The sequence below is a fragment of the Terrapene carolina genome, unplaced genomic scaffold (assembly GCF_002925995.2).
Source record: "Terrapene carolina triunguis isolate 2854851 unplaced genomic scaffold, T_m_triunguis-2.0 Scaffold714, whole genome shotgun sequence".
Taxonomy (NCBI): domain Eukaryota; kingdom Metazoa; phylum Chordata; order Testudines; family Emydidae; genus Terrapene; species Terrapene triunguis.
Genome location: NW_020665065.1, coordinates 6,184,629 through 6,212,626, shown reverse-complemented (window position 1 = coordinate 6,212,626; position 27,998 = coordinate 6,184,629). Strand labels below are relative to the sequence as shown.

General features: G+C 40.9%; 1 protein-coding gene across 2 annotated transcripts in view; it reads right to left on the bottom strand.

Annotated features, from left to right (window-relative positions):
• Positions 1–1,929: 1,929 nt before the first annotated feature.
• GNB1 (G protein subunit beta 1) overlaps positions 1,930–27,998 on the bottom strand; it is an 88,247-nt gene continuing 62,178 nt past the window's right edge. For both annotated transcript variants that reach the window (XM_024201699.3, XM_024201698.3), the window contains exons 5-11: positions 26,243–26,306; positions 24,003–24,165; positions 15,672–15,738; positions 12,104–12,305; positions 11,289–11,505; positions 3,317–3,428; positions 1,930–2,640 (exon numbers count right to left, since the gene is read on the bottom strand). In XM_024201699.3, the coding sequence (XP_024057467.1) occupies positions 3,322–3,428; positions 11,289–11,505; positions 12,104–12,305; positions 15,672–15,738; positions 24,003–24,165; positions 26,243–26,306 (820 nt within the window). In that variant the 3' untranslated portion in view covers positions 1,930–2,640; positions 3,317–3,321. The remainder of the gene's footprint in view (positions 2,641–3,316; positions 3,429–11,288; positions 11,506–12,103; positions 12,306–15,671; positions 15,739–24,002; positions 24,166–26,242; positions 26,307–27,998) is intronic.

Here is a 27,998-nt window from a genome sequence, read left to right as displayed (position 1 = left end):
CCTTATGTTGATACCTACCTACCCATCTTAATGCCAAATACAGAAATTCAACAGTGTAACTAATAAACAAATCTAGTAGGCCAGATCCTCAGCTGGGGTAAGTTCATAGAGCACTCTACTGAAGTTGAGGAAAGGTACACACGAAGCAATTTTTAAAAAGTTATTAAACTCTTGACTGTTTCCAACCTCAGCAGTTGTATATTTAGATAAATGTAGCATCTTCCACACAAGAATACCAAGTGATCCATGTGCCATAGTGACCTTCACTTGGGAATCTGTGCATAGACAGCTCCCAGCATTTTTTGATTAAGCTCTTGACTGGTTCTCACAATCAAATTGTTAAATATTTAAGACAGACATTTATCTATGTAGAAAAATATGTCTGCAGCTGCTGAGCTCCAGATACTTACTATGTCCTTAGAAAACCCTATGTTAGCACATATTTCACATTCCACGTGGTGGCCAGACACTAATGGTAACTGTACAAACACTAGTGTTTCTGTTAGCACCCACACGGCACAAAGATTGTGAAACAGTTTAAGTCAGCTCTGCACATTTGTCACTCTACAACACTCAAGAAGAATCCATTAGTGTGTATGCTACTTAATCAGACATGCCATTTTTCCAAGCATCTTGTGTACCGGCTTATACCTGGTTTGCCAATTAGTACTGTGTGCAATAGGGTGGATAAATCAAACCACTTGAAAATGCTGAACTTAATCCAAAAGATCCATCAGAAGCGGCCAGAGCACAGACTCCAATTTTTCTGATGGGCTTGTTTGAATTCACCACTCGTGATCTGTTAGGTGAGGGAGTTTTGTTCTTTAGGCAAAGCAATAAACTGGAGAACAAATCAGTCAGACCAAACTCATGTCAAACTGCTTTATTACATCTTAAATAACAGTACATTTTAATATAGTATCTATCTTGCATCCAGCTTTCTTGAAGTACACTGACTTTAAAATTAAATACAAAAAGGTGAAGAAGAGGGATACAGGGTGCGGAGAAAGCTCTACAGAGTAGTTTCATGAAAGAGAGGGAATTCATCTTTTTTATGCCAAATCCAGGCCTAACGCACAATTACAGCACATTTTTGTACAGAATGTTGCAGAAAAAACAGAATGGAGAAAGCCACTACTGCTGCTAGGGAGGCGCATTTCTGGATACAGTGAAGATAGGAGAATTTAAGAGAACAATCTGCTGTCCAAACGCTGCTGCTTTTAACATTTTATTTGAAAAGAAAGCCAGGAAAACCTGTGCATTACAAAAATGATTCTAATCAGATGCAAAGAACTCATTTTACAAGAGGAACTGGCTGTGAAGAATTAATTTATAAAGAAGATGGTCTGGGTTCCCCCACCCCCAGAATCTTTGACAGCGATTGTTTGAACAGGCTGTTTCTTTAAAAAAAAAAAAAAAAAAGAAAGGAAAAAGAAAAAGAAAAAGAAAAAGAAAAAAAGAAGTGACTTCTCACGCTACTCCAAAACGTGCATAGCTTTGTACTTGAAGTCTTCATAGATTTATGCACAGAGTAGCAACAATAAATGAATACAGCGGCAATGGTTACAGTTTTTAAACAGGTTATTTCTTTAAAGAAAAAAACATCGAAGGACTTAGTCCAATATGCACTTTTTAGCATTTCTACAGCATGCGATTCTAAGAGTAAACCCACCCAATATGGCAAACAATCAAAAAAAAATTTTGTTTAACTTAGAAAGTTTAAGATCATTATTTTCAAAACATTGATTTGTACATCATTTCATACACAAAGAATTGACTTAATACCCAAGCGCAGGACAGGTCTCTTTTGAAAAACAGAGATTCCTGGTTGTTGAGACTATGGGGTAGTGTTAGGGTATATAAACTGCCCTTCCAAGCGGGGACAAAGGAAAAAAAATTTTTTTTTTTTTAAAAAAACAGTGGGTGGGTGGGGGGGTGGGTGGGTGGGTAGCAACTGAGGATTTGCATTTGTTACCCATAAAAGGTGAAAGGTTCTTTAAACAAGCATTCAATACCATGTACAGCATGTGCTTGGTTACCTTACTTCTTAACATTATTCTATAGATGCCATGTTTTGTGCAACAATTATTTGTGATACTAGACAAATAAAAAAAAGTAGGGACTAAATTTACAGCATTAACAACCCCAGACGCACTGGGCTAGGACTCCCTTGTTTTACTCAGTTATTGACGGTAAAGAAATGTATTTAAAAAGGAAATGTGAAAAAAAAAAAATTAAATCCTTCTACAAATGTGACTTGAAAATTTGAAACGGTGTGAGATAAAACAAAGTTCTCAACTTTAACTTGAAAACTACAGTGAAGTTAAGTTTGTTTCACAATTATGCTCAAGTTTACTTTCTGGTCATGCTTTTATGATAGTGTTTCTTTTTTAAATTCTCAAGACAAAAAATGGTCCCAAAAGGAATGCACAATTTCATTTGCTTACAACTACAGAAATTCTTCTTTGAAAAGTAATTGTGCTCTTCATTTCAGCAATAGGAGACGGTAAAAGATCTTGCCCTTTGAAGTTTTGAGGAGAATGGGGGGGTCCAAGTTAGTATGGTTGGATTGGATATGCTATCATTTTAGTTTTCAACCGTTGGAAATGTCTTCCAGTCACGGTGGAGTCCGTCGCTTGTCTGACATACAAAAAGTTTTGTTAAAACTTATGTTCTGACACTAATATTAAGTTCTAAACTGGTTGAACTAACTTCTGTGTCTGGTATAACAGTTTATTCTTCCACACCCTCTACTATATCTTCCCACACTAACATTTACATCCATTATTTTTATTTCACCATTTTCAAAAAAGTTTTAATAATATTTATCAGCCCAGATGTGAAAGCCATTCACCCACCCTTTACCATGATAATGAAAAAAGTCAATGATACCTATAAAAAAAAATTACTTCCCCTAGGCAAGTTGAATTTTACAAGGCTGAATTAAACTGTAAGAAGTTAATCTTATTTCTAGTGTTTTACTTTTCTAAACCAAACTGGAAGCTTGTAGCATAAAAGCAGTTGCAACGTACATTTGAAATTACAAAAAATAATGAAAACAACAGGAGTACTTGTGGCACCTTAGACTAACAAATTTATTTGAGCGTAACCTTTCGTGGGCTACATCCCACTTCTTCGTATGTAGCCCACAAAAGCTTATGCTCAAATAAATTTGTTAGTCTAAGGTGCCATAAGTACTCCTGTTCTTTTTGTGGATACAGACTAACACGGCTGCTACTCTGAAACCTGGAAAAAATAATGAGATTATAAACAAGGTAATTAAGGATGTTTTTCCCCACCCCCCTCAAATACCTACAGGCTTCAGTTCCAGATCTTGAGGAAGCTATCCCATGATCCTGTTGCTACTGCCATACCATCGTCAGTCACACCTAAGCAACTGACACGGTTATCGTGGCCAGCAAGGACACCTAGAAATTAAACAGAATACACATGCATATTACAGAGTCTTGATGAATACATACTTCATTACAAGCAATGCAATAAGGGCTCGTGTGTTTGTATTGGATACTCTAGCGATCAGAAGACTGGAACATTAACTTGGTTTAATATTTACACAAGTCTGATTTTGATAGTTTTCTTTACCCCAAACTTTTGGCACTATTCCCTTGGAAATGATTGAAGTAGTCAGTGAGGGACTCCCAAATGCAGAATATGACAACACGAAGTCTGTTAGCCACAAGATTTTCCACTTGATAGGAATAATCTTTAATAATCATACGTCAATTACAAAGTCATCACCAGCTTATCAAAATACTTCTGACAGCACACCCCAAGCAGTTTTGAATTCTATATTTATTAGTGCGTTGCTGCTAAATTCAATTACTTCCCCTCCTACAGTATTATAGGCTAATTCATCTTGTAAAAAAACCCTAGACTATAAAAAAAACACACAGAGTTAGGCTGGAGCATCTTAAACACATTTAATTTTGCTTGAGCCCTAGCCCTCCTCTTAGGTTTACAAGCACACATATTACGAAAAAGCAAACAAAGATCGGCCACCTACCTTCATTAGATTTGCCACTAGGGAAGATGCTTCCACTCAACCAATATGTCATTTTGAAAAATTAGACTCAGACTTTAAGGTCAGAAGGGACCATTATGATCATCTAGTCTGACCGCCTGCACAATGCAGGCCAGAGAATCTCACCCATCCACTCCTGTAATAAACCTCTAACCTATGTCTGAGCTACTGAAGTCCTCAAATCATGGTTTAAAGACTTCAAGGTGCAGAGAATCCTCCAGCAATGACCCATGCCCCACACTGCAGAAGAAGGCGAAAAACCCCCAGGGCCTCTGCCAATCTGCCCCGGAGGAAAATTCCTTCCTGACCCCAAATATGGTGATCAGCTAAACCCTGAGCATGTGGGCAAGACTCACCAGCCAGACACCCAGGAAAGAATTCTCTGTAGTAACTCAGATCCCACCCCATCTAACATCCCATCACAGGCCATTGGGCATATTTACCACTAATAGTCAAAGATCAATTAATTGCCAAAATTAGGCTATCCCATCATACCACCCCCTCCATAAAGTTATCAAGCTTAGTCTTGAAGCCAGGTATGTCTTTTGCCCCCACTGCTCCCCTTGGAAGGCTGTTCCGGAACTTCACTCCTCTGATGGTTAGAAACCTTGGTTTAATTTCAAGTCTAAACTTCCTGATGGCCAGTTTATATCCATTTGTTCTTGTGTCCACATTTGTACTGAGCTTAAATAATTCCTCTCCCTCCCTGGTATTTATCCCTCTGATATATTTATAGAGAGCAATTGTATCTCCCCTCAGCCGTTTTTTTGGTTAGGCTAAACAAGCCAAGCTCTTTGAGTCTCCTTTCAGAAGACAGGTTTTCCATTCCTTGGATTATCCTAGTAGCCCTTCTCCGTACCTGTTCCAGTTTGAATTCATCCTTCTTAAACATGGGAGACCAGAACTGCACACAGTATTCCAGATGACGTCTCACCAGTGCCTTGTATAACGGTACTAACACCTCCTTATCTTTACTGGAAATACCTTGCCTGATGCATCCCAAGACCGCATTAGCTTTTTTCACCGCCACATCACATTGGCGGCTCATAGTCATCCTGTGATCAACCAATACTCCGAGGTCCTTCTTCTCCTGTTACTTCCAACTGATGAGTCCCCAGTTTATAACAAAAATTCTTGTTATTAATCCCTAAATGCATGACCTTGCACTTTTCGCTATTAAATTTAATCCTATTACTCCAGTTTACAAGGTCATCCAGATCTTCCTGTATGATATTCCGGTCCTTCTCTGTATTGGCAATACCTTCCAGCTTTGTGTCATCTGCAAACTTTATTAGCATACTCCCACTTTTTGTGCCAAGGTCAGTAATAAAAAGATTAAATAAGATTGGTCGCAAAACCGATACCTGAGGAACTCCACTAGTAACCTCCCTCCAGCCTGACAGTTCACCTTTCAGTATGACCTGTTGTAGTCTCCCCTTTAACCAGTTCCTTATCCACTTTTCAATTTTCATATTGATCCCCATCTTTTCCAATTTAAGTAATAATTCCCTATGTGGAACCATATCAAATGCCTTACTGAAATCGAAGTAAATTAGATCTACTGCGTTTCCTTTGTCTAAAAAATCTGTTACCTTCTCAAAGAAGGAGATCAGGTTGGTTTGGCATGATCTACCTTTTGTAAAACCATGTTGTATTTTGTCCCAATTACCATTGACCTCAATGTCCTTTACTACTTTCTCCTTCAAAATTTTTTCTTAAGACCTTGCATATGACAGCTGTCAAACTAACAGGCCTGTAGTTACCCGGATCACATTTTTTCCTTTCTTAAAAATAGGAACTATGTCAGCAATTCTCCAGTCATACAGTACAACCCCTGAGTTTACAGATTCATTAAAAATTCTTGCTAATGGGCTTGCAATTTCATGTACCAGTTCCTTTAATATTCTTGGATGAAGATTATCTGGGCCCCCCAATTTAGTCCCATTAAGCTGTTCAAGTTTGGCTTTTACCTCAGATGTGGTAATATCTACCTCCATATCTTCATTCCCATTTGTCATCCTGCCATTATCCCTAAGCTCATTAGCCTCATTAAAGACTGAGGCAAAGTATTTGTTTAGATATTGGGCCATGCCTAGGTGATCCTTAACCTCCACTCCATCCTCAGTGTTTAGCGGTCCCACTTCTTTCTTTGTTTTCTTCTTATTTATATGGCTATAGAACCTTTTACTATTGGTTTTAATTCCCTTTGCAAGGTCCAACTCTACATGGCTTTTGGCCTTTCTCACTTTATCCCTACATGTTCTGACCTCAATAAGGTAGCTTTCCTTGCTGATCCCTCCCCATCTTCCGCTCCTTGTAGGCTTTCTGCTTTTTCTTAATCACCTCTCTGAGATGCTTGCTCATCCAGCTTGGTCTACAACTCCTGCCTATGAATTTTTTCCCCTTTCTTAGGTTGCAGGCTTCTGATACTTCAGGTCAAAGTTGCAGAAACTAATTCCAGGCCTCCTCCGCCTTTAGATCCACAAGTTCTTCAGTCCAATCCACTTCCCTAACTAATTTCCTTAATTTTTTTTTAAGTTAGCCCTTTTGAAATCAAACCCCTAGTCACAGATTTATTTTTGTTTATCCTTCCATTTAGTTTGTCAGGGGGAGGGATAGCTCAGTGGTTTGAGCATTGGCCTGGGTTGTGAGTTCAATCCTTGAGGGGGGGCCACTTAGGGATCTGGGGCAAAAATCAGTACTTGGTCCTGCTAGTGAAGGCAGGGGACTGGACTCGACCTTTCAAGGTCCCTTCCAGTTCTATGAGATAGCATATCTCAATATATTAGTTTGAACTGAATTAGCTCATGATCGCTCGAACCAAGGTTGTCCCCTACAACCATTTCTTCTATGAGGTCTTCACTACTCACCAAAACCAATTCTAAAATGGCATCCCCTCTTGTTGGTTCAGCAACTACTTGGTGACAGTGGCGTAGCCAGGGGGAGCAATAAAAAAAAAAAAGGGCGCCACCCGCTGCGGCGCTTTTACTCACCCGGCGGTGCTCCAGGTCTTCGGCGGTGGCGGGTCCTTCACTCGCTCCGGGTGTCTTTGGCGGTCAAGTGCCGACAAAGACCCGGAGCGAGTGAAGGGCCTGCCGCCGAAGTCCCAGAGCGCCGCTGGGTGAGTAAAATAAAAGCGCCGCAGCGGGAGTACAAAGGTACCAGGAAATTTACAAGGCACCACTTGTGCTCAGTGGGGGAGCGACCACTCCCCCCGCTCCTCCTCTAGCTACGCTACTGCTTGGTGAAGGAATCCATCAGCTATCGCATCCAGGAAAATCTGAGCCCTATTATTATTATTAGCACTTGTCCTCCAGTCTATATCTGGGACATTAAAGTCTCCCATGATCACACAATTCCCATTAGTATTTACTTCATTAAAAATATTAAAGAGGTCGCTATCCATATCCAAATCAAATCCCGGTGGTCTATAGCGCACCCCAAGCACTATCCCAGGGGAGGCTCTAGTAGCTTTCTTCCCCAATGTGATTTTTGCCCAGACAGACTCTGTCTTATCCATTCTATCACTTCTTATTTCTTACTTATTAAATTGAATTGAGAGAGATTGAAAGAGACACCTACACTTAAAAAAAAAGAAAAGTAAGGGAGCTGGTATGACTTTTTATATGGGCATTTAAAGGAAAGAAGGTAAAAAGCACCTATATTCAAGTCTTGCTCAGCTCATTACATTATCAAAATCCTGGCATGGAGAAGTTTTAGTGATGAAAGGACTTAATTAGCCTCTCTTTGCATCAGTAACATTGTTAACATGACTCCGCGCATTCATGCTGTTAATGTTTTCCCATCTAGTTTGCAGTTGACATGTTTAAAAGAATTTAGTGCTAGTACATGTTTTAGAATTTAAGTTTCCAAATATTGACTTGATCAATCAGAATTTGCTTGATCAATCAGAATTTGCTTGATCAATCAGAATTTGCTTAACTTACTGTACATAATATGTAAAAATATGTTGGGTAGTACTTCTGATTTCCACATTAAAACTGTAGAAGTACCAGAGTGTCTCCCATTTGAATCAATGAATTCTGCACTTCTGGAGCAGCAGACACATGATCAATGTACAAGCGGTTAATAGCATCTTTAAAAATTCATAGTGCCATATAGGAAGCCTGCTGTCACAACTGATGAAATGGCTCAGAACTATTCTATTGTAGAAGTAGTGTGGATACCATCATGATTATTAGAGTGTCCAGAAGTAAGATGTCTTGCAACTGGAAAAAGTGAAAGGAAAGAGATCCAGTATTGTGCATAAACTCTGGATATAAGAGGTAACACCAGTACCAGAAGTCAGGGAACTAATAGACTCAAACACTAGAAGTGTGTAAAACTGAGATTATAGTGGTGAGATTTAATGTAGCAGGACCCCAAGCAAAGTACCTGAGGAAGCAGAGTGCTTGAGCAGTTAATTTGTGACCGATGAGTCAACGCATGTTAGGATTCTAACAACTGATTATTAACACATGTGACTTCACCATCTGCAGACTGTCCTCCCTTCCTCCTTATTAAGTATTGCTGCTCCCTGGGACTCTAATCACACTGGCGATCCCTTTTCCAATTCAACATCACTCTATGGTGAGGTTTATGCAGGGATCCAATAGGATTTCTGGGAGAGTGGGAGACAGATCAGTTGTGGTGGTGCATCTATTTTCACCCCCTCCCTTCCGCTTTCCCTGCAGGAGGGACATGCAAAAGTCAATGCCTCATATCACCCAAAAAACAACCCCAACAAACCAGGAAACTGCAGAATCCTGGACTCCCTAGATCAGGGGTCTCACGCGGGGTGATTTTCTGCGGCCTGCGAGCCCCTCGCAGCCCCCCCGCCCTCCCCCAGTGTTTACCAGAGCGGCTCCGGCCAGACGTGCACTGGGAGCAGGGCATGCTCCCTGCCTGCCTGCCCTGCCCAGCTCCGAGAAGAGGCTGGAACATGGGGAGGGGGCGGGGGGGGGGGGCGGAGGGGCTGTGTGTGGCTGTTGCTTCAGGCAGCGCCCCCAGCAACTCCAATTGGCCGGGAACAGGGAACCGCAGCCAATGGGAGCTGCTGGTGGCGGTGCCTCAAGCAACAGAAACACACAGCCCCTCCGCCCCCCCTTCCCCACGTTCCAGCCTCTTGCAGGGGCAGGGCAGACAGGGAGCCTGCCCTGCCCCCGGTACGCGCCGGGCCAGATCCTGCCCCCCGAACTCCTCCTGCATTAGTATAGTATAAAATCAAAGCAGGAAATGGAACTAGTATTAGTCATTTCAACAGGCCAGCAAGCTCATCACTTCCTCCTAATCAGCTTCAAAGTAAAGAATTGTCACCAGGGACCAAATATAGTTTTCCCCAACAGAAAAACTATAAAGTGTAATAATATGTCACTAAGAGTTCCCTAATCTGCTTGGATCACCCACCTAATAGTTTATCACAAAGAATTATTGTAGTGTTGGTCCCAACATTACCATGGAGTTACAAAATTTACGAACTGAAATCCTGGAGACAATCCAAAAGCAACAAGCAACACCTTATATTCATCTGCTCAATGGATTCTCTGGTGGAACAGCAAGTTATTTTATTTCTACAGCACTTGATTTAAAGCCAGTAGTAAGGAAGATAACATTTATGAAAGGAAAATTCTCTGGCTATCAATATATGCAATTTCAGACTACCAATTTGTTTTCATTTGCATGTCTATTTCTGGCCTCAAGTATCAAGATTACAGATTTCAACTGTAAATAACCACTGTGGGAAAACCTTGAATAAGGTGCATTTGGATAGCATAACCATATTATACTTATTTGAAAAATTTATGTTCCTGGTACAATTAAAATCATAAACAGCACTGAAAAGTGAAGTAACCTGCTCTACACATCAGATGAACTCTGAGCTACTACTGTGCCAATTTCTGCACTGCACTGACAGAAGGTATCAGATGTGTTGGAAAAGGGCAGGGGAAGCAAGCAAGCAAGCCATGGGAGCACTGCTTTTAGACTACAATGAAGGGACTAACGTCACATAGAAAGTCTCTGTTGCTGGTGTTTTCTCTATTCTGAGCACAGCCTCCCCCCTCAGCAGTGATCAGGTTTGTACCAATGTTTGTTTATTGCTTTCCTCCAGACACTAAACAGAACCTAGTTTTTTAGCCTTGTGCTGGTTCCAAGAATTAGAAATACTTTCTCCATTAATCTATCTAGTTCCTCTTCTTTACATTCTATAATCATAAGAAGAAACTTTGTGGTCATTTATGATAATTTGTACTTTCCTTGTTCTATTATCATTAGTTTATATTTTAGGAACTGATAATATCTATACTAGCTGGGTTGGTAAATTCAATACCCATCTCCTCCCATTAATTATATCCCTAAATAAAGTTACATAACCTCTTTTCCCTTTTCTCATTATGAATTTTATAAATACTGCCACAAATGCACATTATCCAGCTATGCCTTAGAGATAATGTATCACATTAGTGAAATAGGTACTGATACCCATTACTGAGATAAGGTGACAACAGCATAAGCTCCTCCCCCCCCTTTGACAGTTTCTTCTTCCAAAACATGCAAAGTCACATTTCATATTAAATACACAAATAAGGCAACTTTAGAAAATGTGGAAGATGAGGTAATAAAGGGTGAGTTTTTAAGAAGTACTATCCAGAACTGTTTGCTATGTGAAGAATTTTGAGGTAATAAATCAGTGGCTACAAATCTCTGTTTGACAGTTACACTACCTAAAAATCAGTGCAAATTCTCAGAGGAATACTAAACAGCTTCAAGCACTGCAGTGCAGCATAGCCACCAACTATTAACCTGAATTGTTTCAGTGAAATACTAATGACAATTATCTTCGTATAAATATTACACGGTCGTAGACCCTCCATACATGAAGTGATTAATAGTAGGTGTTTCATAAAGTGTCAAATACTTTTAAACAGTCCAAGTGTAAAATAAGCTCTTTGAAGGTAAAAATATATTTACTTTTCCCAGATGTCATTCTTTTACTGAGTTCTGTTTGCAGAGGGTAGCTTTCTGTTCTCAGAAACCCCATATTCTTCACTAACATTTACAAATCTACCAGCATGTTGACAACACAGGTAAAATACCTTCACCTGGGGTGATCTCACAGCAGACCACATCATTGAGTTAATTACAGTAGGCTAACAGCACTGTGCTAATGTTTGATAAAGGACTGTCAATAGGTCACCCCTTTAGGTGCAGTTGATAGTATTTAAAACCTAATGCACAAACTATTTACCTGCTCTATCAGCTTTCAGCGTGTCCCAGACATTGCAGTTAAAATCATCATAACCAGCTAAGAGGAGACGTCCGCTCTTGGAGAATGCTACAGAGGTGATGCCGCAGATGATATTGTCATGTGAATAAACCATAAGCTCCTGGTCAGCACGAAGATCAAAGAGCCTGCATGTGGCATCATCTGAGCCTGTGGCAAATGCATTGCCATTTGGGAAGAACTTTAAAACAAAACAAAGATATTATAGTACAAGATAATTTGTGTTTTGCAGCTTTTGGGAACAGGGCTTTTTCCATTTGGACAACTACTATGAAATCTTAGATAGTACAAAACATGCTAAACCATTTTCATTTGGTACTTTGGAGTACTCCTGCAGGCCAGTCGTCTTACGCCCAGAATTGAGAGCTAGGAACTAAAGATCTACTCCTAGCTTGGTTTGACTCCCTTTGTGTTCTTTGCCACATCCCTTTGCCTCTCTGTTTCCCTATCTGTAAAGAGGAGCTTAAAGTACCTTATTATCTCCATCACAACAGCACTAATGTTTTTAAAGCCTTCTGAAGATGAAATAATAAATATTACTATCAAAAAAACTTTAGTAACGTACTATTTAAGCACCTAACAAATTGCCATTTACTGCAATAAACTTTATGCAATACAACAAATTGAATGTAGTTTTGTCAACTGTGGAAAACATTTTGTTTTGGAAAAACTATGCTGTAATACTCTAGGATGCACTATGTGTTAAATTCTAACAGCTGACTGCAAAGTATATATCATGAACTTAAATCCCATCCCCCCAATTCAGAGTTCATACGCACACAGATGGCATTGATGTCTGACTCGTGGCCAGTGAATGTTTGCCGACACATTCCTTCTCTAACATCCCACAGTTTGGCAGAGGCATCACAGGCACCAGAAACAAAACACCTGGCATCAGGAGCCAGGGACAAACTCATGACATCCCCGGTGTGTCCAGTAAACGTGGTCGTCTGCTGGCCAGTTTCAATATCCCAAAGGGCGCTTGACGGAAGGGGGGAGAGATAAAATGACAAAAATTAGAACCATCAAATAAAATTGATTTTTTAAAACAAAGTCTTGCAGTACATTACTAGAAGTTCAGACAGGGCTGGTTAGCCCAGATTTGGCTGGTTTGTCACTTGTTTTCTCTGGTTTAATTTTTGTATTTAAGATAAAAAGGGAAAAAATTAATCCCAAAGTACATGGGAAGAAGATGCTCTCCTTTGAGACATTTTGGTATATCATATGCAGGCGCTCAGTCTTTGCCTTAAAAAGGCACCAGTACTTTCAGATGGAGCCACATGTTATTTCTGGTTACAGAGGATCAGCTTCTTGGCTGGGTTACCAGCAATATAAAGCGAGCAAAGTGACTAATGTTCATCATTGTTGATACATGGAGTTCTGTAACATGGCAGTGTTCTAACACTAGTGTAGAGCTGTTTTAGAGTAGCACCCACTATCGCTGCTATAGTTAAGGTTGAGTCAGTGTTTCCATTAATTTTAAAAAGCGGCTTTTTGAGGGTGTATAATTCAGCCAGAATAATTCACTGTTGCCTCATGGCTGTCAGTGCCCACACTTTTCCATTGACAGCAAGATCACTACAGTGACAATCACAGGATATAAAAAGGGGATGAAATACTGACTGCATCATCCACAAAAGCAGCAGACTTTCCAGAGATGTTTAGAAGAAAGCATTTAGCTTGTCTGGTCTCTTTCCCAGTAGGTGAGCACAATGTAGATTCTGCTTTGGCTTAGAGCCAGTGCAGAAGCCAATTTTGTGTTTTAGGGTTCCCTGGCTATGTAAACCATACGTTCAGTAATTAATTCTGTATCAGCTTTCACTAGTCAGTTCCAACTATGATATGAAATTTTGCTTAGTGTTCCAGCACAAATCCATTTGCAGCTAGAAAACATCATGCCCTCCATGTCGGTCTCCTCTTTAGTTCCCCATTCTAGGAAAGCGCAGGCTTAGAGGAAGGAGACTACTGGCTTCCTCCTTCCATAAATGAAGGGAACCATCAGCACAAAAGCAGAAGTTTTTTCTTAATAGAACCAGCTTTCATTATGAACCACATGTGTTCCAGAAATGCATATGTAGAAAGAACAAGACAAAAAGGAATCCCTTGCCAGTGGCTAGGCCATAAGAGAAGGCCAGAATTTGTGTACTCAACACCCTACCTGGACTTTGAAAAATTATTACATGCAACAGTCAAAACCTGCTAAAGCTATATAATCTTGTACAAAGAGCATCACTTTAGCAATTCTTGGTGTATTTAAAAAGGATCATTTATGTACAATCAACATCCATCTTAAGCAGCCACTCAAAAAGGCCGTTTAATAGGAGGGTCCTTATGGGACCAACACAACTGTAGTGAATGTCTTAGGAAGACTTCAAAATAATCACCGTAAGTACTGCTGCCTAGTGGATGTACTACTATTTTCCCTTCAAGATTTATTTATTCAACATGCGAATTTTTTGGTTTACATTTAATTTTTTGGTAAAATGAATATTTATTGGTTAAGCAGGTATTTAAACGGGCCGCACTACAAGCAGCACAGAAATGCTGTGCAAGTCGAGAAACAGAGCTAACTTTGGGGGAATCTAACATTACCTTTCCAGTTCTGATGGATTAAAATTAAATCCATCTTAAGTAACAATTCAGTGTAAGAACAGAACACAGACTGAATTTGCTGAATATCTTGAGTCTTGTTAAGCCTTATTCTATAGATCTGTAACCTAAAAGGGCTTTTTCTTTTGTTGGTTATGGCAGAAGAGCTAAAACTACATAAAAAGTATAGCCCACAAAAACGAGATTTCTTTGCTAGTGAGACTAGAGCAGGGGTTCTCAAACTGGGGGTCGGGACCCCTCAGGGCATCATGAGGTTATTACATGGGGGGTCGTGAGCTGTCAACCTCCACCCCAAATCCCGCTTTGCCTCCAACATTTATAATGTTGTTAAATATATAAAAAAGTGTTTTTAATTTATATGGGGGGGGGGGCATTTCGCGCTCAGACGCTTGCTTTATGAAAGGGGTCACCAGTAAAAAAGTTTGAGAGCCACTGGACTAGAGCATAACAACCTCTAGAAGCAAATGCACTACAGACGACTCCTATAGGAGAAAGCACCTTAAGTGTTTTAGCTGATCTCTGAAAATGGACTATGGAGTATACAAATTACAACAGAACATTATGTTTATATTAAGCCAATGGATCACAAAATAAGAATATTTTTCAAAGACTGATAAATTTTTAGTTTTGGAACTAATGTTTTGTTAAATGTTCAGCGATACTCCTTTAAAATTCACTTCTGCTAACTTTTTAAGAAGACTTTCTGAAAGCTATTCAGAATCTTACAGATTTAAATAAAAATTTTTACCAATGTGATTCAATATTTAATAACTTTTTTCTATAATGGTACTACAGAACTTAACGGAAAAAGGTCATTAATTCATTCAACCTATCCTTCCCCTGACAACCAAATATCTATGGTTCCATATTCCATTTTATCATCAATAAGAATTAATATCATGGACTTCAAAATTTGAAACAACCAATCAGTAACAGAGTGCAAAAAAGAAGTGCAAAATGTTGGGGGTTTATTAAATGACACTGGCATAAAATTAACTATAAAACGTGCACTAATTGTGACTCTTTACTGCCTGTATACACCAAGTTCACTCCCCAATAATTTGATAATGGATTTTTAAAAAGTATACAAGACAACTAAACAGACATTACCATTTTGGGGGAGCTATTTCCTCTGTTCAGACACTGGTCCCTAATTATCCGTTGTTACAGGAGACTTGTTTAAAGCTAGAGCTCCAGAATGTGTCAAAATCCATATTTTTGAAACTTTAATTCTTTCCTCAGTGAGCCATAATTGCTCTGGATGAGCTCTTAGAGACCATATGTAAAGAGTTTTAAAATTTAAAAATATTGCATTATTTTTATTAGAGATGTTAATAAAAACCATCAATGATGGAAATTACTTCGCACATGGGTCTATCAGTACCTAAATGGTAAGAGAAACCCACGGTCTGACAAATGCAAAGGAAAAAATTCAAAGTCTGGCTTTTCACACACCTAATGCATTTTATTTAAAAAGGGGATATTCAAAAGCATAGTTTGTAGAGCTTAACAGCAGTATTTCCATTTGTATGTTATTTATCCTAAATTGCAAGCCATTAGGAGTTTTTATTTATGTGTCCTATGAGAATTCTATACCAAAGATTGCTTACATAGGATTCATACTGCACTTCAACACTATTGCTATTACTAAGTGTTATGACAAGTTCCCCCATAATATATTATCTGTATTTTTGAATATGCAGCCATTAGTACAAATGTTACAGTTCGACTGCTTACCAAGTGGTGTCTCCAGAGCTCGTAACAATTTGATTATCATCCAGGAAACGGCAGCATGACAAGTAACCTGCAAAAAGTAACACATGGCTGAACAAAGCCGCAAATTCTTGTCTACTTTTCAGATTGAGTTGGGCATGTAGTGAAGCCTCCTCTCCTGCACATACTGGGCATGTCTACACTGCAGTCAGAGATGTGACTGCAGCACATGTAGGCATAACTCAGATAGCTTTGATCTAGCTAGATAAAATAGCACTGAAACTGCAGCAGCCTGGGATAGCCGCCCAAGACCATAACCTGGGCCCCAGGTGGGCTTGTATATAGCCTTTACTACTGTGGCTTCATGGACACCGGTACACGGCTAACTAGATGTTTAACACATGCTGCAGTCATGCCTCTGACTGCAGTGTAGATACACTCAGAAAGGAAACCATCAAGAATAGTCAGAAATTCCACAAGTAGTACTGATCAGAGTAATTGGTTAAGGACCACTTTAATTTACAGACTGAGTCTTACAGCAATCTAATGTTTGCTGAACTGCTTATCCAAGCAAAGAGTAAAACACCACTAGAAAACACAAAAGGTCCATTTGGTTGTTAAAGAAAAAAAGAGACCTAAACGAACAGATGATACTCTTTCACATAAGACTAGGGTTGAAAAGTCTCATAGCTCTTATTTGGGACAACCTGGGCTGTGAGCGTCCAAGGATTCACAGTCCAAGCAGAAGAGAGTGTGAGAAAAGATCTATCTTGTACTAAGACAACATGAAGAAAGGAAACTGGTGGCCTTATACACAAGGGTAACAAGCCCTCATGACATTACTTGGATCAATCTAACTCTTCTCTAGGGGGAAGCTGCTCTCTTTGGGACCAGCTGTGACTAGAAGAGCCCCAGCAGAAAGAGGAAGAGCATTCCCTGAGGCATGCAGGGGTGGGCCCCTCCTCCAAAGGCTTTACCCATTCAATAACCAGCCAGAGGAGGAAGGGAGCTGACTCATCCCTTGCTCTCCCTTTTCATTAATTTAAATCATAGCTCAAACCACAGGGAGCCTCTTTTTGCTTTATTTCAGCAGCTCCCCACTCCTTCCCCGTGACTGTAGTTTTAAAAAAAATGGCTACTCACCTTCTCGTAACTGTTGTTCTTCGAGAGGTGTTGCTCATGTTCATTCCAATTAGGTGCATATATGTGCCACGTGCACAGTTATCGGAAGGCTTTTCCCCTAACAGCACCTGTCCAGACGGCAGTGGAGCCCCCTGGAGCGGTGCCTTCATGGCAGTGAATATAGGTTCCTGCCGACCCGCCACCTCTTCAGTTCCTTCTTGCTGGCTACTCTGACAGAGGGGAAGACGGGCGAACCTTGGAATGGACATGAGCAACACATCTTGAAGAACAGTTACGAGAAGGTGAGTAACCATTTTTTCTTCTTCAAGTGCTTGCTCATATCGATTCCAATTAGATGACTCTCAAACCCTAACTAGGAGGTGGAGTCGGAATTAATGGAATTGCTGATTGAAGCACCACTCGGGTGTGCTGGGTAATAGCATAATGAGAGGTGAAAGCATGAACCAAGGACCACGTCGCCACCCTGCAGATCTCCTGGATGGGGACCTGGGCCAGGAATGCTGCTGAGGAGGCCTGCGCTATTGTGGAATGTGCCGTTAGTGCTGGGACCAGAACCTTTGCCAGTTCGTAGCATGCCCGGATACAGGACGTGATTCACAATGAAATTCTACATGACGAGACTGGGAGGCCTTCCATTCTATCCGCAACCGCCATGAACAACTGGATTGACTTACGGAACGGCCTTATGCGTTCAATGGAAAAGGCCAGCGCTCTAACGTCCAAGGAGGGCAGCCTTTGTTCTCTACTATCTGCGTCAGGCTTAGGGACACAACCTTTGGGAGAAAGGCTGGATGAGGCCTAAGCTGCACCTTGTCCTTATAAAAATAATGGTATAAGGGGGATGGGAAGTCAGGGCTTTAAGCTCCGAGAGTCTCCTTGCTGATGTAATGGTGACTAGGAAGGCCACCTTCCATGAAAGGTGGAGCAATGAACAAGTCACCAAGGGTTCAAACGGGGCTCCCATTAGTCTGGAGAGGACTAGGTTGAGACTCCATGCCGGGACTGGTTGCTTAACCTGCAGGTATAGCCTGTCCAGACCTTTCAGGTAACGACTGACCATCAGGTTGGTGAAGACTGAATGGCCAGCCGCTCTCAGGTGGATGGCCAAAATGGCTGCCAGGTGGACATTGAGCACGGATACAGAAAGGCCCTGCTGTTTTAAGTGCAGTAGGTAATCTAAGATGAGCAGTATGGGCGCCTGCATCGGGAGAGCGTGGCCCTGAGAACACCAAATTGCAAACCTTTTCCACTTGGCCAGGTAGGTAGTCCCAGTGGAAGGTTTCCTGCTGCCCAGTAGGACCTCCCTAACGGGCTCAGAACATATCAGCTCCATCAGGTTTAGCCACGAAGCTTTCAAGCGGTGAGGTGAAGAGACTCGAGATTGGGATGATGAAGATGACCATGGTCTTGGGTGATCAGGTCCGGAAGCAAGGGCAACGAGATTGGAGTATCCAGACAGCTCCAGGAGTGTGGTATACCAGTGCTGGAGAGGCCAGGCTGGTGCTACCAGTATGACTGCAGCCTTGTCCCTGCAGAACTTGAGCAGAACGTTGTGGACAAGTAGAAATGGTGGGAACGCATACAACAGCTAGTCCATCCAGAGGAGGAGGAACACATCTGTGAGGGAGCCCAGACTGTGATACTGGAAGGAACAGAACTGAGGGCATTTTCTGTTGCTCTTCGTGGCAAACAGGTTGATTTGGGGAACTCCCCACCTCTGGAAAATGCTGTGTACTACATCCAGTTGGATAGACCACTCGTGATTGTGGAAGGATCTGCTGAGATAGTCCGCCAACTTGTTCTGGGAACCTGGGAGAAAGGAATGCTTCCAGATGAATAGAGTGGGCTATGCAGAAGTCCCACAGCTTGAGGGCTTCCCGACATAGGGGAGAGGAACAAACTCCACCCTGCCTGTTTATATAAAAAAATCGCAGTTGGATTATCCATCAACACCCCTGTGCACTTCCCTTGCAAGTGGGCTTGGAAGATCTGGCATGCCAGGTGGACTACTCTCAGCTCCTCGACATTGATGTGGAGTGAGAGCTCGTTTTGCAACCAGAGACCTTGGGCTTGAAGGTCTCCCAGGTGAGCACCCCATCCCAGCGCTGACGCATCTGTCACTAGGGACATGGAGGGCTGGGGCTTGGCAAAGGGGACTCCCTTGCATCCCTCCTGTGGCTTGAGCCACCAGTGGCAAGAGTCAAGAACTGGCACTGGGAGGGTGAACACCTTGTCCAGACTGTTGCGCCCTGGCCAATAGGCTGATGCCAGCCAGGCTCGAGCCTCAGCCTTGCATGCTGTACCACATATGTACATGCTGCCATGTGGCCGAGGAGCTTCAAGCAATTCCTTGCTGGGGTGGTGGGGTACCGCTTGAAGCTTTGCATAATTTCTGTCATTGTCCGAAACTGAGCCCTCGGCAGGGATGCCCCGACCTGGCCCGAGTCCAGCATTGCTCCGATAAACTCTATTCTCAGCATCAGGGATAGAGTTGATTTGCACTTGTTGAGCATGAGACCCAGTCTGTCGAAGGTGGATCTTACGAAGGTGACCTGGTGCTCCACTTGGTCCCTGGACTGTCTCCTGAGCAGCCAATCGGCAAGGTACGGGAATACCTGTACCTGCCTCTGGCATAGGAAGGCAGCAGCTACGACTGACATACATTTGGTAAACACTCATGAGGCTGCTGACAGGCCAAAGGGGAGGACTGTAAATTGGTAATGGCTGCAGTTGACCACGAACCTGAGGAAACCTTCTGACAACTGTGCACATGGCACGCACACACCTAATTGGAATCAACGTGAGCAAACACAAAAAGAGCTGTTTTTGCAGATGCTGCAGGTCTTACTGATCGCTTGTTTTGGGGTCAGGAAGAAATGTTTTTCTTCCTGTTGTGGCCAAATTAGCATAGGCCTGGTGGATTTTTTCACCTTCCTCTGAGCATACTCCATGCATGGTCAGGTTAAACAGGAAGAGGATTTAGTAATTCATGATAGTACTTGGCAGGGATGTTAGTTTGTTGCAACTTTCAGCCAGTTTCCAGTGCAGTGAGAAGGCTAAAAGGAATGGCTCCCAGAAGTGAAATGCCTGGGATTTTGCGGAGGGGCCTTGTGCTCATGGGATAGGGGGAGACCTGTGGCCTTTGTGAAGTAATGTCCCCCCTTTTAGTCCGATCTGTACCCTTCACAGGGGCTGGTGGTCAGATTCAGAAGAGCAAGCTGAGTCCTAGGGTAGGCCGAGGAAAGTCTACCCTGAGTTCTGGATTATATGGGAGGAGCCCTGTAACCTCTGCATTGGAACCATTTAAAATACAGGTGACTAGGAAGGTAGTGTCCCTCCCCTCCGTTAAGTATAACAGAGTTGCAGCCTGCTGCTTAAAATCCATCCATGTCTGTCCTCATTCATCGCCAAGTCCAGAACTAGTTGTCACCCCCAATTACAGTTTTATTGCATCAGCCCTGCTTAACCCTGCACTAAAAGAGCAGTTAATTAAAACTGACCCTCTAAGTTTTCACACTAACAAATGAAACCAATCACCTCTTTTGATGCACCCTTTCTAGGCCTCTACAATATAGTACAGTCTTTCACCCTCTGTAGAGACCACATTCACCCTGCCATGAACCCACATACTACATTTTAGTGATCTTACTAATTTACAGGGCCATCTCTAAAGGAGGTCACTGAACAGCTAAGATATATTGAAAAGATATTCTTGGCTTTTTATTGCTCAAATCTTTTTTTAGGATTTTGACATGCACATAGGCTGCATCATGGATACCCAACAAAAATGTATGAGACAGCTAGTTCCATTTTCCTTTATAACGGATATTAAAGAAAAGTACTTTTTATGGATCATGGTTTGCTTGGTTATCACAACTACTAAGTATCTATTTTAGTGGTTAGTCAACATCTCTCTATTTCAGACAGAGTACACAACTCCAGTGAACCAGGTAACTAATCTATGCTTTGAAAGAAACACAAGAGATACAAAGAAGTTAAGTGCCATCTACAATATGGTTTAATGCATTTTAGTTATTCTTTTCATTAAACAGAAGCTTGGGAAGGTTTGCCTGATTATAACGATTCGTGTATGAATAACCTTGGTTTCCTTCAATGAACAGTTTTCAGAGGGTTCCCTTTACACTGTATAGGTAGAGGCTTGATCAGGCAGAAAACCAGCAAGACACATAGCCCGCCTGATGTTTCCTCTTAGAGCTGTTAAAGGTTTTTCCGGAGCCATGCTGGCAGCCTCTGGAGTAAGAGGCCTCTGTTTTGCTGCATCTTGGGATTTTGTTCTTTACAGAAACAAAGGCAGCATAAAGAGGACACACAGTTTCAGGGTTGCAACCTTGACAGATATGACTTATTACAAGCTGATTCCCTCCCTCAGGTTGCTGGGTGTATTATTACTGAATCTGCAAGTGAACAAAGGCCTGCTGATGTAGCACTGAGTATGTCACATACTAGGATTATAAACACATAGCTACTAAAGTGACTGGCACTATATAACATCTAAGATAAACAGAGTCCTGTTACGGGCAGTTGGGCTCTCCAGAATCAGCACAGACACTCTTTGAACCAATGTTCCAGATCAGACCTCGACAAGGCAGGATATCAAGCCAATTTACATCCTATTTCTGAGTGGCTTTCAGCTTCTTTTCCTTTTTCCTCAACTGCACATTCCTTCAGCAGGTAGAAGTCACTCTAATGAATTACCATTTCAACTTCTGCTGTGATATGGGATGTTACTGCTACAATGCTCTTGGACTGTAGAGGGGGAAGAGAAAAATCCTGAGCTCATCCCCTCTGTTTTTAGCTGCCTTGGTGGATCTTCTTATTTCAAAGAAAATGGAGCCCTTATATGGGTACCTTTGTTCTCACAATCATAGCTCATTATCCAGTTTAACTTCTCTTTATCTCTAGTTATCAGAGTCATTAGTTACTTTGATGAAAAAGGTTGGGGCAGATTCTGTGCTGCACCTCTGAAGAGAGAGAACCCCAGGAGGGCCGAATGTAGCCCTGTAGTCTCCAGGATTCTGGCATGGCCCTGATGTAGGTTAGAGAAGCCCCAGAACAGCTGCAGTGCAGAGTACTCTGACCACTTCCCCTCCCTTCTGTCCCCTTCTACCTCCAGCAGAGGGAAGCAGTGTAGGACAACCTACACCAATGTAACGCTGGGGGCAGTTCCCCAGTATCCTGTTAAACTAGCTCTGTGCCCTCCTTCTGGAAGCTGAGCCACTGAAAAGGAGCCACTGAGGATCCTAGAACACTGGGCACTACCGTCCTAGCTTTTAGTGATGAAAAAGATTTTTAAGGCTTTCAGATATTTCTATGGCCAGCCTAACATCTCTACAGACTTCCAAGAGTAGTAAGATACAAGTCACTCTGGGATTTAAATCTGAAGTTCAGGGCAGAGGTTCTTAGATGTCAGTACCCTGAGCAGCCAAGTAATTAATTCTGGGGACTCCAAAGGAATTATCCAGTATCAGTGACTGAGCATGTGGGGACAGCAGGGTGAACATGGGTAAGTACCTGCAAAAAAAAGGAAGACCTTGAAAAACAGACCATGGTTTACACCAGGGGTCGGCAACCTTTCAGAAGTGGTGTGCCGAGTCTTCATTTATTCACTATAATTTAAGGTTTCGCGTGCCAGTAATACATTTTAACGTTTTAGAAGGTGTCTTTCTATAAGTCTATAATATATAACTAAATTATTGTTGTATGTAAAGTAAATAAGGTTTTTAAAATGTTTAAAGCTTCATTTAAAATTAAATTAAAATGCAGAGCCCCCGGGACCAGTGGCCAGGACCCGGGCAGTGTGAGTGCCACTGAAAATCATCTCGCGTGCCACCTTTGGCACGCGTGCCATAGGTTGCCTACCTCTGGTTTACACTGAAACTCAAAGAACCAATTCTTCTGCCTTCCAGAATGATTAAGGTAATTTAGAGACCAAGACTAGACACAATGGGCTTGATTTTCAGGAGGGGCTCAGCCCCTACAGCTCCAAGTGAAAGGGCAGCATCTCTGAAAAATCAGAGCTCAGATCTTTGGGACCTAATGAAAACCCAGCAAGATGAAATGGTCTAGTTCACAGAAATAAAAATTGGCACCAGCAGCCAGTCTGTGATATCTGATAGCACTCCACAATAAAACAAATGCATGACCAATTAGTTTTTTCTCTCCAATTTGAGTTTGTAAATGTAGTGTTCTTTCAGTATCAGGAAAGGGCTTGGATACAAGAGAAAAAAAATACCTTTAAGCAGATATGCTATACTGGAACAGTTTTACTTTCCATAAAGAAAAAAAAAAGTTGCAAAATGAAATAATTCCCTTTTGTAATCACTAAATCTTCCCCTTCATGACCTCCAAAGACTAAATATTTGGCCAAACTACATTAAGCTTTCTAGGATATGGTTTTACAGTAAGTGCCCTCTCAAATAAACCAGCACCAACAATGAGGTAAATAAAGACTAATTTAAGACTGCGGACAAAGTGTAAGAAGTTGACACTCATGTATCTAAGGAAAAATTGTGTCCAAATTTCTGTCACAATGTTTATTACATATAACAAGAGTTTGATTGTTTTAAATTTGTGTAATGCTGCACTTGGCAACGTGTTTCCTGTAAGGGACCATTGTCTCTATTTGGGGAAGTGAGCAATAAAGATTTATGAAGCTGTTAGAAAGATTGGTGAAGTTGTTCTATTAATTATTTAGATGTTTAAAGTGTTACAAAAAGTTGTAACAAATATAGTGCTTGTGAGCAACAAAAGAACAATTTTTGAAGAAAGATTAAAAACTAAAGATGTATAAACTGGCAAGGTGATGACTGTGATTTTGGCTTGGGGAATGGGAGGAGGGAAAGTCATCTATTTGAAAAGTGAACAGACAAGGGGGAAAAATGTATTTAACCAGGTGCAAAAAGGTATGCACAAAAGCAACAGGATCACACAACGACACTTAACTTTCAGGTTTAATATTAAAGAAAAATTTCTTGATAGAGACTAGTCTATGGAATAGTCTTTCAAGGGAAATGATTGAAGCCTCATTGCTTGGGACATTTAAAATAAGACTGGACTGTATGCTGTAGGAAACCAGTCCTCTGGCATTGCAGGATTGAGTAGATCACCTAATGGATCTTTTCCATATCTAATGTTCACGATTCATCATGCGTTCAGCTCACAACTAGTTTACCCTTCAGAACTGATGCTCACCTGTGTGACCAGCCAGCTCACGGCTGACACGTACATTTCCTTCACGAGTTTTCAGGTTGTAAATGGAACAGATGTTATCAAGACCACCGCAGGCCACATAGTTTCCAGAGGGGGCATATGCACAGGTCATCACCCAAGATGAACGCAGGGGAATGGCATGGACCTGGAGCACAGACAAAATACATAATTTATCTTTAAGTCAATTGATCATCAGGAGGTTCTTATTTACATCTTCTCTGTAACTACACTACTCTCTTTTTAAAGGTAGCAGGAGGAAGAATAATGAAAAAGATGAAAAGTCCTTGTACTCCAAGGGCCAACCTTATTTCAGGAATAATTTGCGCATTTAACTTGTCAAACCAAATAGTGGCTTAATTAAAACTTCAGAGCTGCACTCTAGCAGAGAATCCAGTTTAATCGGTAGCTCTGCTAAAAGCCACAAGAGTTAGTCAATGATTTTATGATTATAGACCGAGCACTATTTTTTTAGCTTGAGAAAACACACTGGTGCTCAATTTATGGTAGGTAAAAAATTGTTAATTCCAGGATTATATACTAGGAAGGAACAATGAACAGCAAAAAGAGGAGATTTACTTTGCCCCTCCTTTAATCCTGCCTTAAAAAACCCACTTCAACACTTACCAAATAAGTTAGCAAACCAAGGCCTTTCACTATTTAAACAAACTCCCCTTTTTGCTCCCCCATGCTGTATACTAGCCTTCACTGAGTAACCACACAGTCTTATTAATGCTAACCCTGTCCTTCCTTCTCTAATCGCAACCTACTGTCTTGTTATTCCTCTTGTTGCACTGTGTTTGAAGTAAAGTTTGTAAACTCCTTGAGGGATGGATCATGTTGTTATATGTATTGTGGGGCTCTGTGAAATATCCATGATTTCCTCATATTTCTTGACTACGGATTAGAAAGGTGTTTGTCCCTCTATGCATACAATCTCCATCTATAGCCATTACAAATCCTGTGGGTAATGGGTGTGAAATAAAATCCAAATAGCAGAGCAATGCTCCGTGCTAAAAATACAGCCAACTAATTGCAAAACATGCATCTTCTACCGTGAAGCTAATAAAATGCCTCAAGATGGTTGTTCAAATCTCATCAGTAGGATAGAACACATTTACGATCCCATTCTTTGTTATTACTACATCATGCGCAGCATAATTGCAATGAGCACTGCTTAGCCACAATGTGGCACTAGAATATTTTTAGACAACCTGTTTTCAGCTGTAGACACACTGTTTTCAGGCGTAATCTACTCAACTATTAATCAAAAACTTTCTAGTAATAAAAAGATGCCCTCAAATCTCCTGGATTGGAAAGTCTCTCTTTCACTGAGTGGATCTTGTTTCAGGGGGGATGATGTACTTGTAACTAGAGCACTTGATAAAGAATTCTATTTCTGACTCTACCAAAAAGACTTCCTGTGTGACCTTAATCAAGTAGCAACATCTCTGTGATTCAGTTTTCCTAATTCTAAAATAGGGATGCAAATCCCTGCTTTCAAGGGACGTTGAGTGTTAATTAAGGTTTTCAAGAGTTTTGAAATCCTAATATGGAAATCACTGTAGAAGTATTTTATTTCCTATTTTGGCATTGTCTTTTTCAATTAAAAAAAGCACTCTGCTAATTTAACTGCCATTTACCTGCAGAAAATTTTTATTTTAAAGTTCTCCACAACCAGTTTTATAATTATTTACGAGCATTGTTTTTTCACCCTTCATGGAATTTATTATAGCGCTGATAACAGTAGCCCCCTGGACACCGACCACAGCCAGGGTAACCCTTATTCATGTCATGTTACTACAGTCAGAAAGAGACCATCTCTTACCTGCATTCTTGTAATTCTCTGCTTTATTACAGAGCCCAAACTAGTATGGCTGTGCTTTGTCTCACATAGCACATTTCTGGGAAACGTTTGCCAATTAGCTTCTACTCCCGCAGCAGCAAAGCAAAAATACACTCACTGAACAATGAAATATTTTTAGTTTTTCGGAGGCTGGGTAAACACATTTTATAAATAATATATTTATAAATATATATTACACACAGACAGTATTTAGGTCTCTAACCACATTGTTTAAAATCATAATTTTAGAGGTCAGCTGTTAGGCCTAAACTAAGTTTTGGCTGTATCCCTTTAAGAGCCAAGGTAGGTAAACAATATTCCTTTCCCTTGTATTTTCAGTCAAATTTTAATTAAGCAGCAGTTGGTCAATTACTCTCACCTTGTTTGTGGTATAGCTATCCCAGATGATAAGTTTGCCATCCTGGGAGGCACTAACTAGAAGCCTGGAGAGAAAATAAGAACAAACAAACAATCATTGCAGGCAAATAAGAAGAAAACAAAGCCAATTAGTTTCAAATGGAATGTTATCAAAACTACTAAGATGTTTACATGAATGCTTTAAAAGCTACTATATAAAGTACAATGCAACATCAATATTCTCTTAAATAACGTGCCTCATAGAAACAAGAGCAGATGTACTTCATGTTAAGTGTTAAATATTACAGCAGTTAACAACAAAACAACTCAATAATTGTTGCAATGTTATGTGGTTAAATCACACGATAGGGAGTCAGGAGATCTGAGTTCCATGCCTGACTACCACTGACTTTTGGGAAAGTCACCTACCGCTCTATGCCTTCCTTTCCCCACATTTGTAAGATAGGCATGGTATTTTTTTTTTTTTTAATTATTTTATATATATATAATTCCCCCACCCCACCCCTCCCAAAGACAGCAAGAAGTTCACTCTTCTCTGATTGTCAAAAGATTTGGAGGGTGGGGGTTGAGAAAATGCACAGTTATTAGTAAACGGGTTATTCTCAGAAGTTCATTTTGTTTCCACAGACTTTGCATTGTCTTCTGTAGACCTTCCTTATTAAAGGAGTCTGGGAAAAGGACCTGAGAATTCTTCCTCCCACCCTCCCCAACGGATGATCTACAGATGCACAAATCAGGTGAAGGAGAAGTAGCGAAAATAATCCCTAAACAGCACGGACGTCTCGATTCCTTTGAAACCTTGGAAATCACAGTGATAGGCACACTAAAAATAGGCAGACCCAGCTAGTTATTTGGACCATTAATAGAAGGCCATCTTCCCAATTTCTATTTATTCTAACACATGGTAAAAAAAGGTTGGTTCAGGATGAAAGCCAATAAATAAATAAAAATAAATAAAATCCAGTGTCTGAGTAGAGTTAAAACCTAGGCCAACAGAAAACTTAGTTTACAGAGAAATACTCTGAGTTGAAGGGTAGAGTGCAGGGAAGGAAGGGGCGGTTTTCTTTTGTTTCCTTTGGGGGGAAAAACAACTCTCTCCCTTCTCAATGGAGACTGACTGAAATACACCATTTTGTCACGGTTGTATTCTTGGTATAGCTTAAAATATGAGCTTTTGTTTCCAGGCGTCTTTTATTTTTCAAAAGAATAGGTTTTCTAACTCCAAGAACAAAAAAAAAATTCAGATTACAGGAACAATCAGACAAAAACAGCTGTGTGTGCCTTTTTCTGTATTAGGGAAGCATATATAAAATGGAGTTGATATGTAATACCTCATGCTCTGAGTCCTGACCCTACACATTTTCTTTCAGACTTATTACTCGGGCTAAGAGTTTGGCTATTCATCTTAGAAAGTTCAAAGTATTGTGCCAAAGCACCACATCATTTCAATTTCCATCTTAGTATCTGTATGTGCAAACCTAATTCAAGTGAAAAGTCCAACTCTCAACACACAAGTACTGTGTGATAATACCTATCACTAATGTAACAGAACACTGGTCGTTTTCTAACTTTCAAAGCTGCTACGTCACGAAGGCTTCTTAGGATAAAGTGTCATATTATTTATTTTAAACACACACAGTCATGAGAAGGGTCCACATCTCAAGCCAAGTCTCTCATTTAAAATCCAATATCTTTAAAAGGAATGTGCCTGGCTATGACAAATCACCTGGCCAAACACACTGCTCTTAGCTTGATAT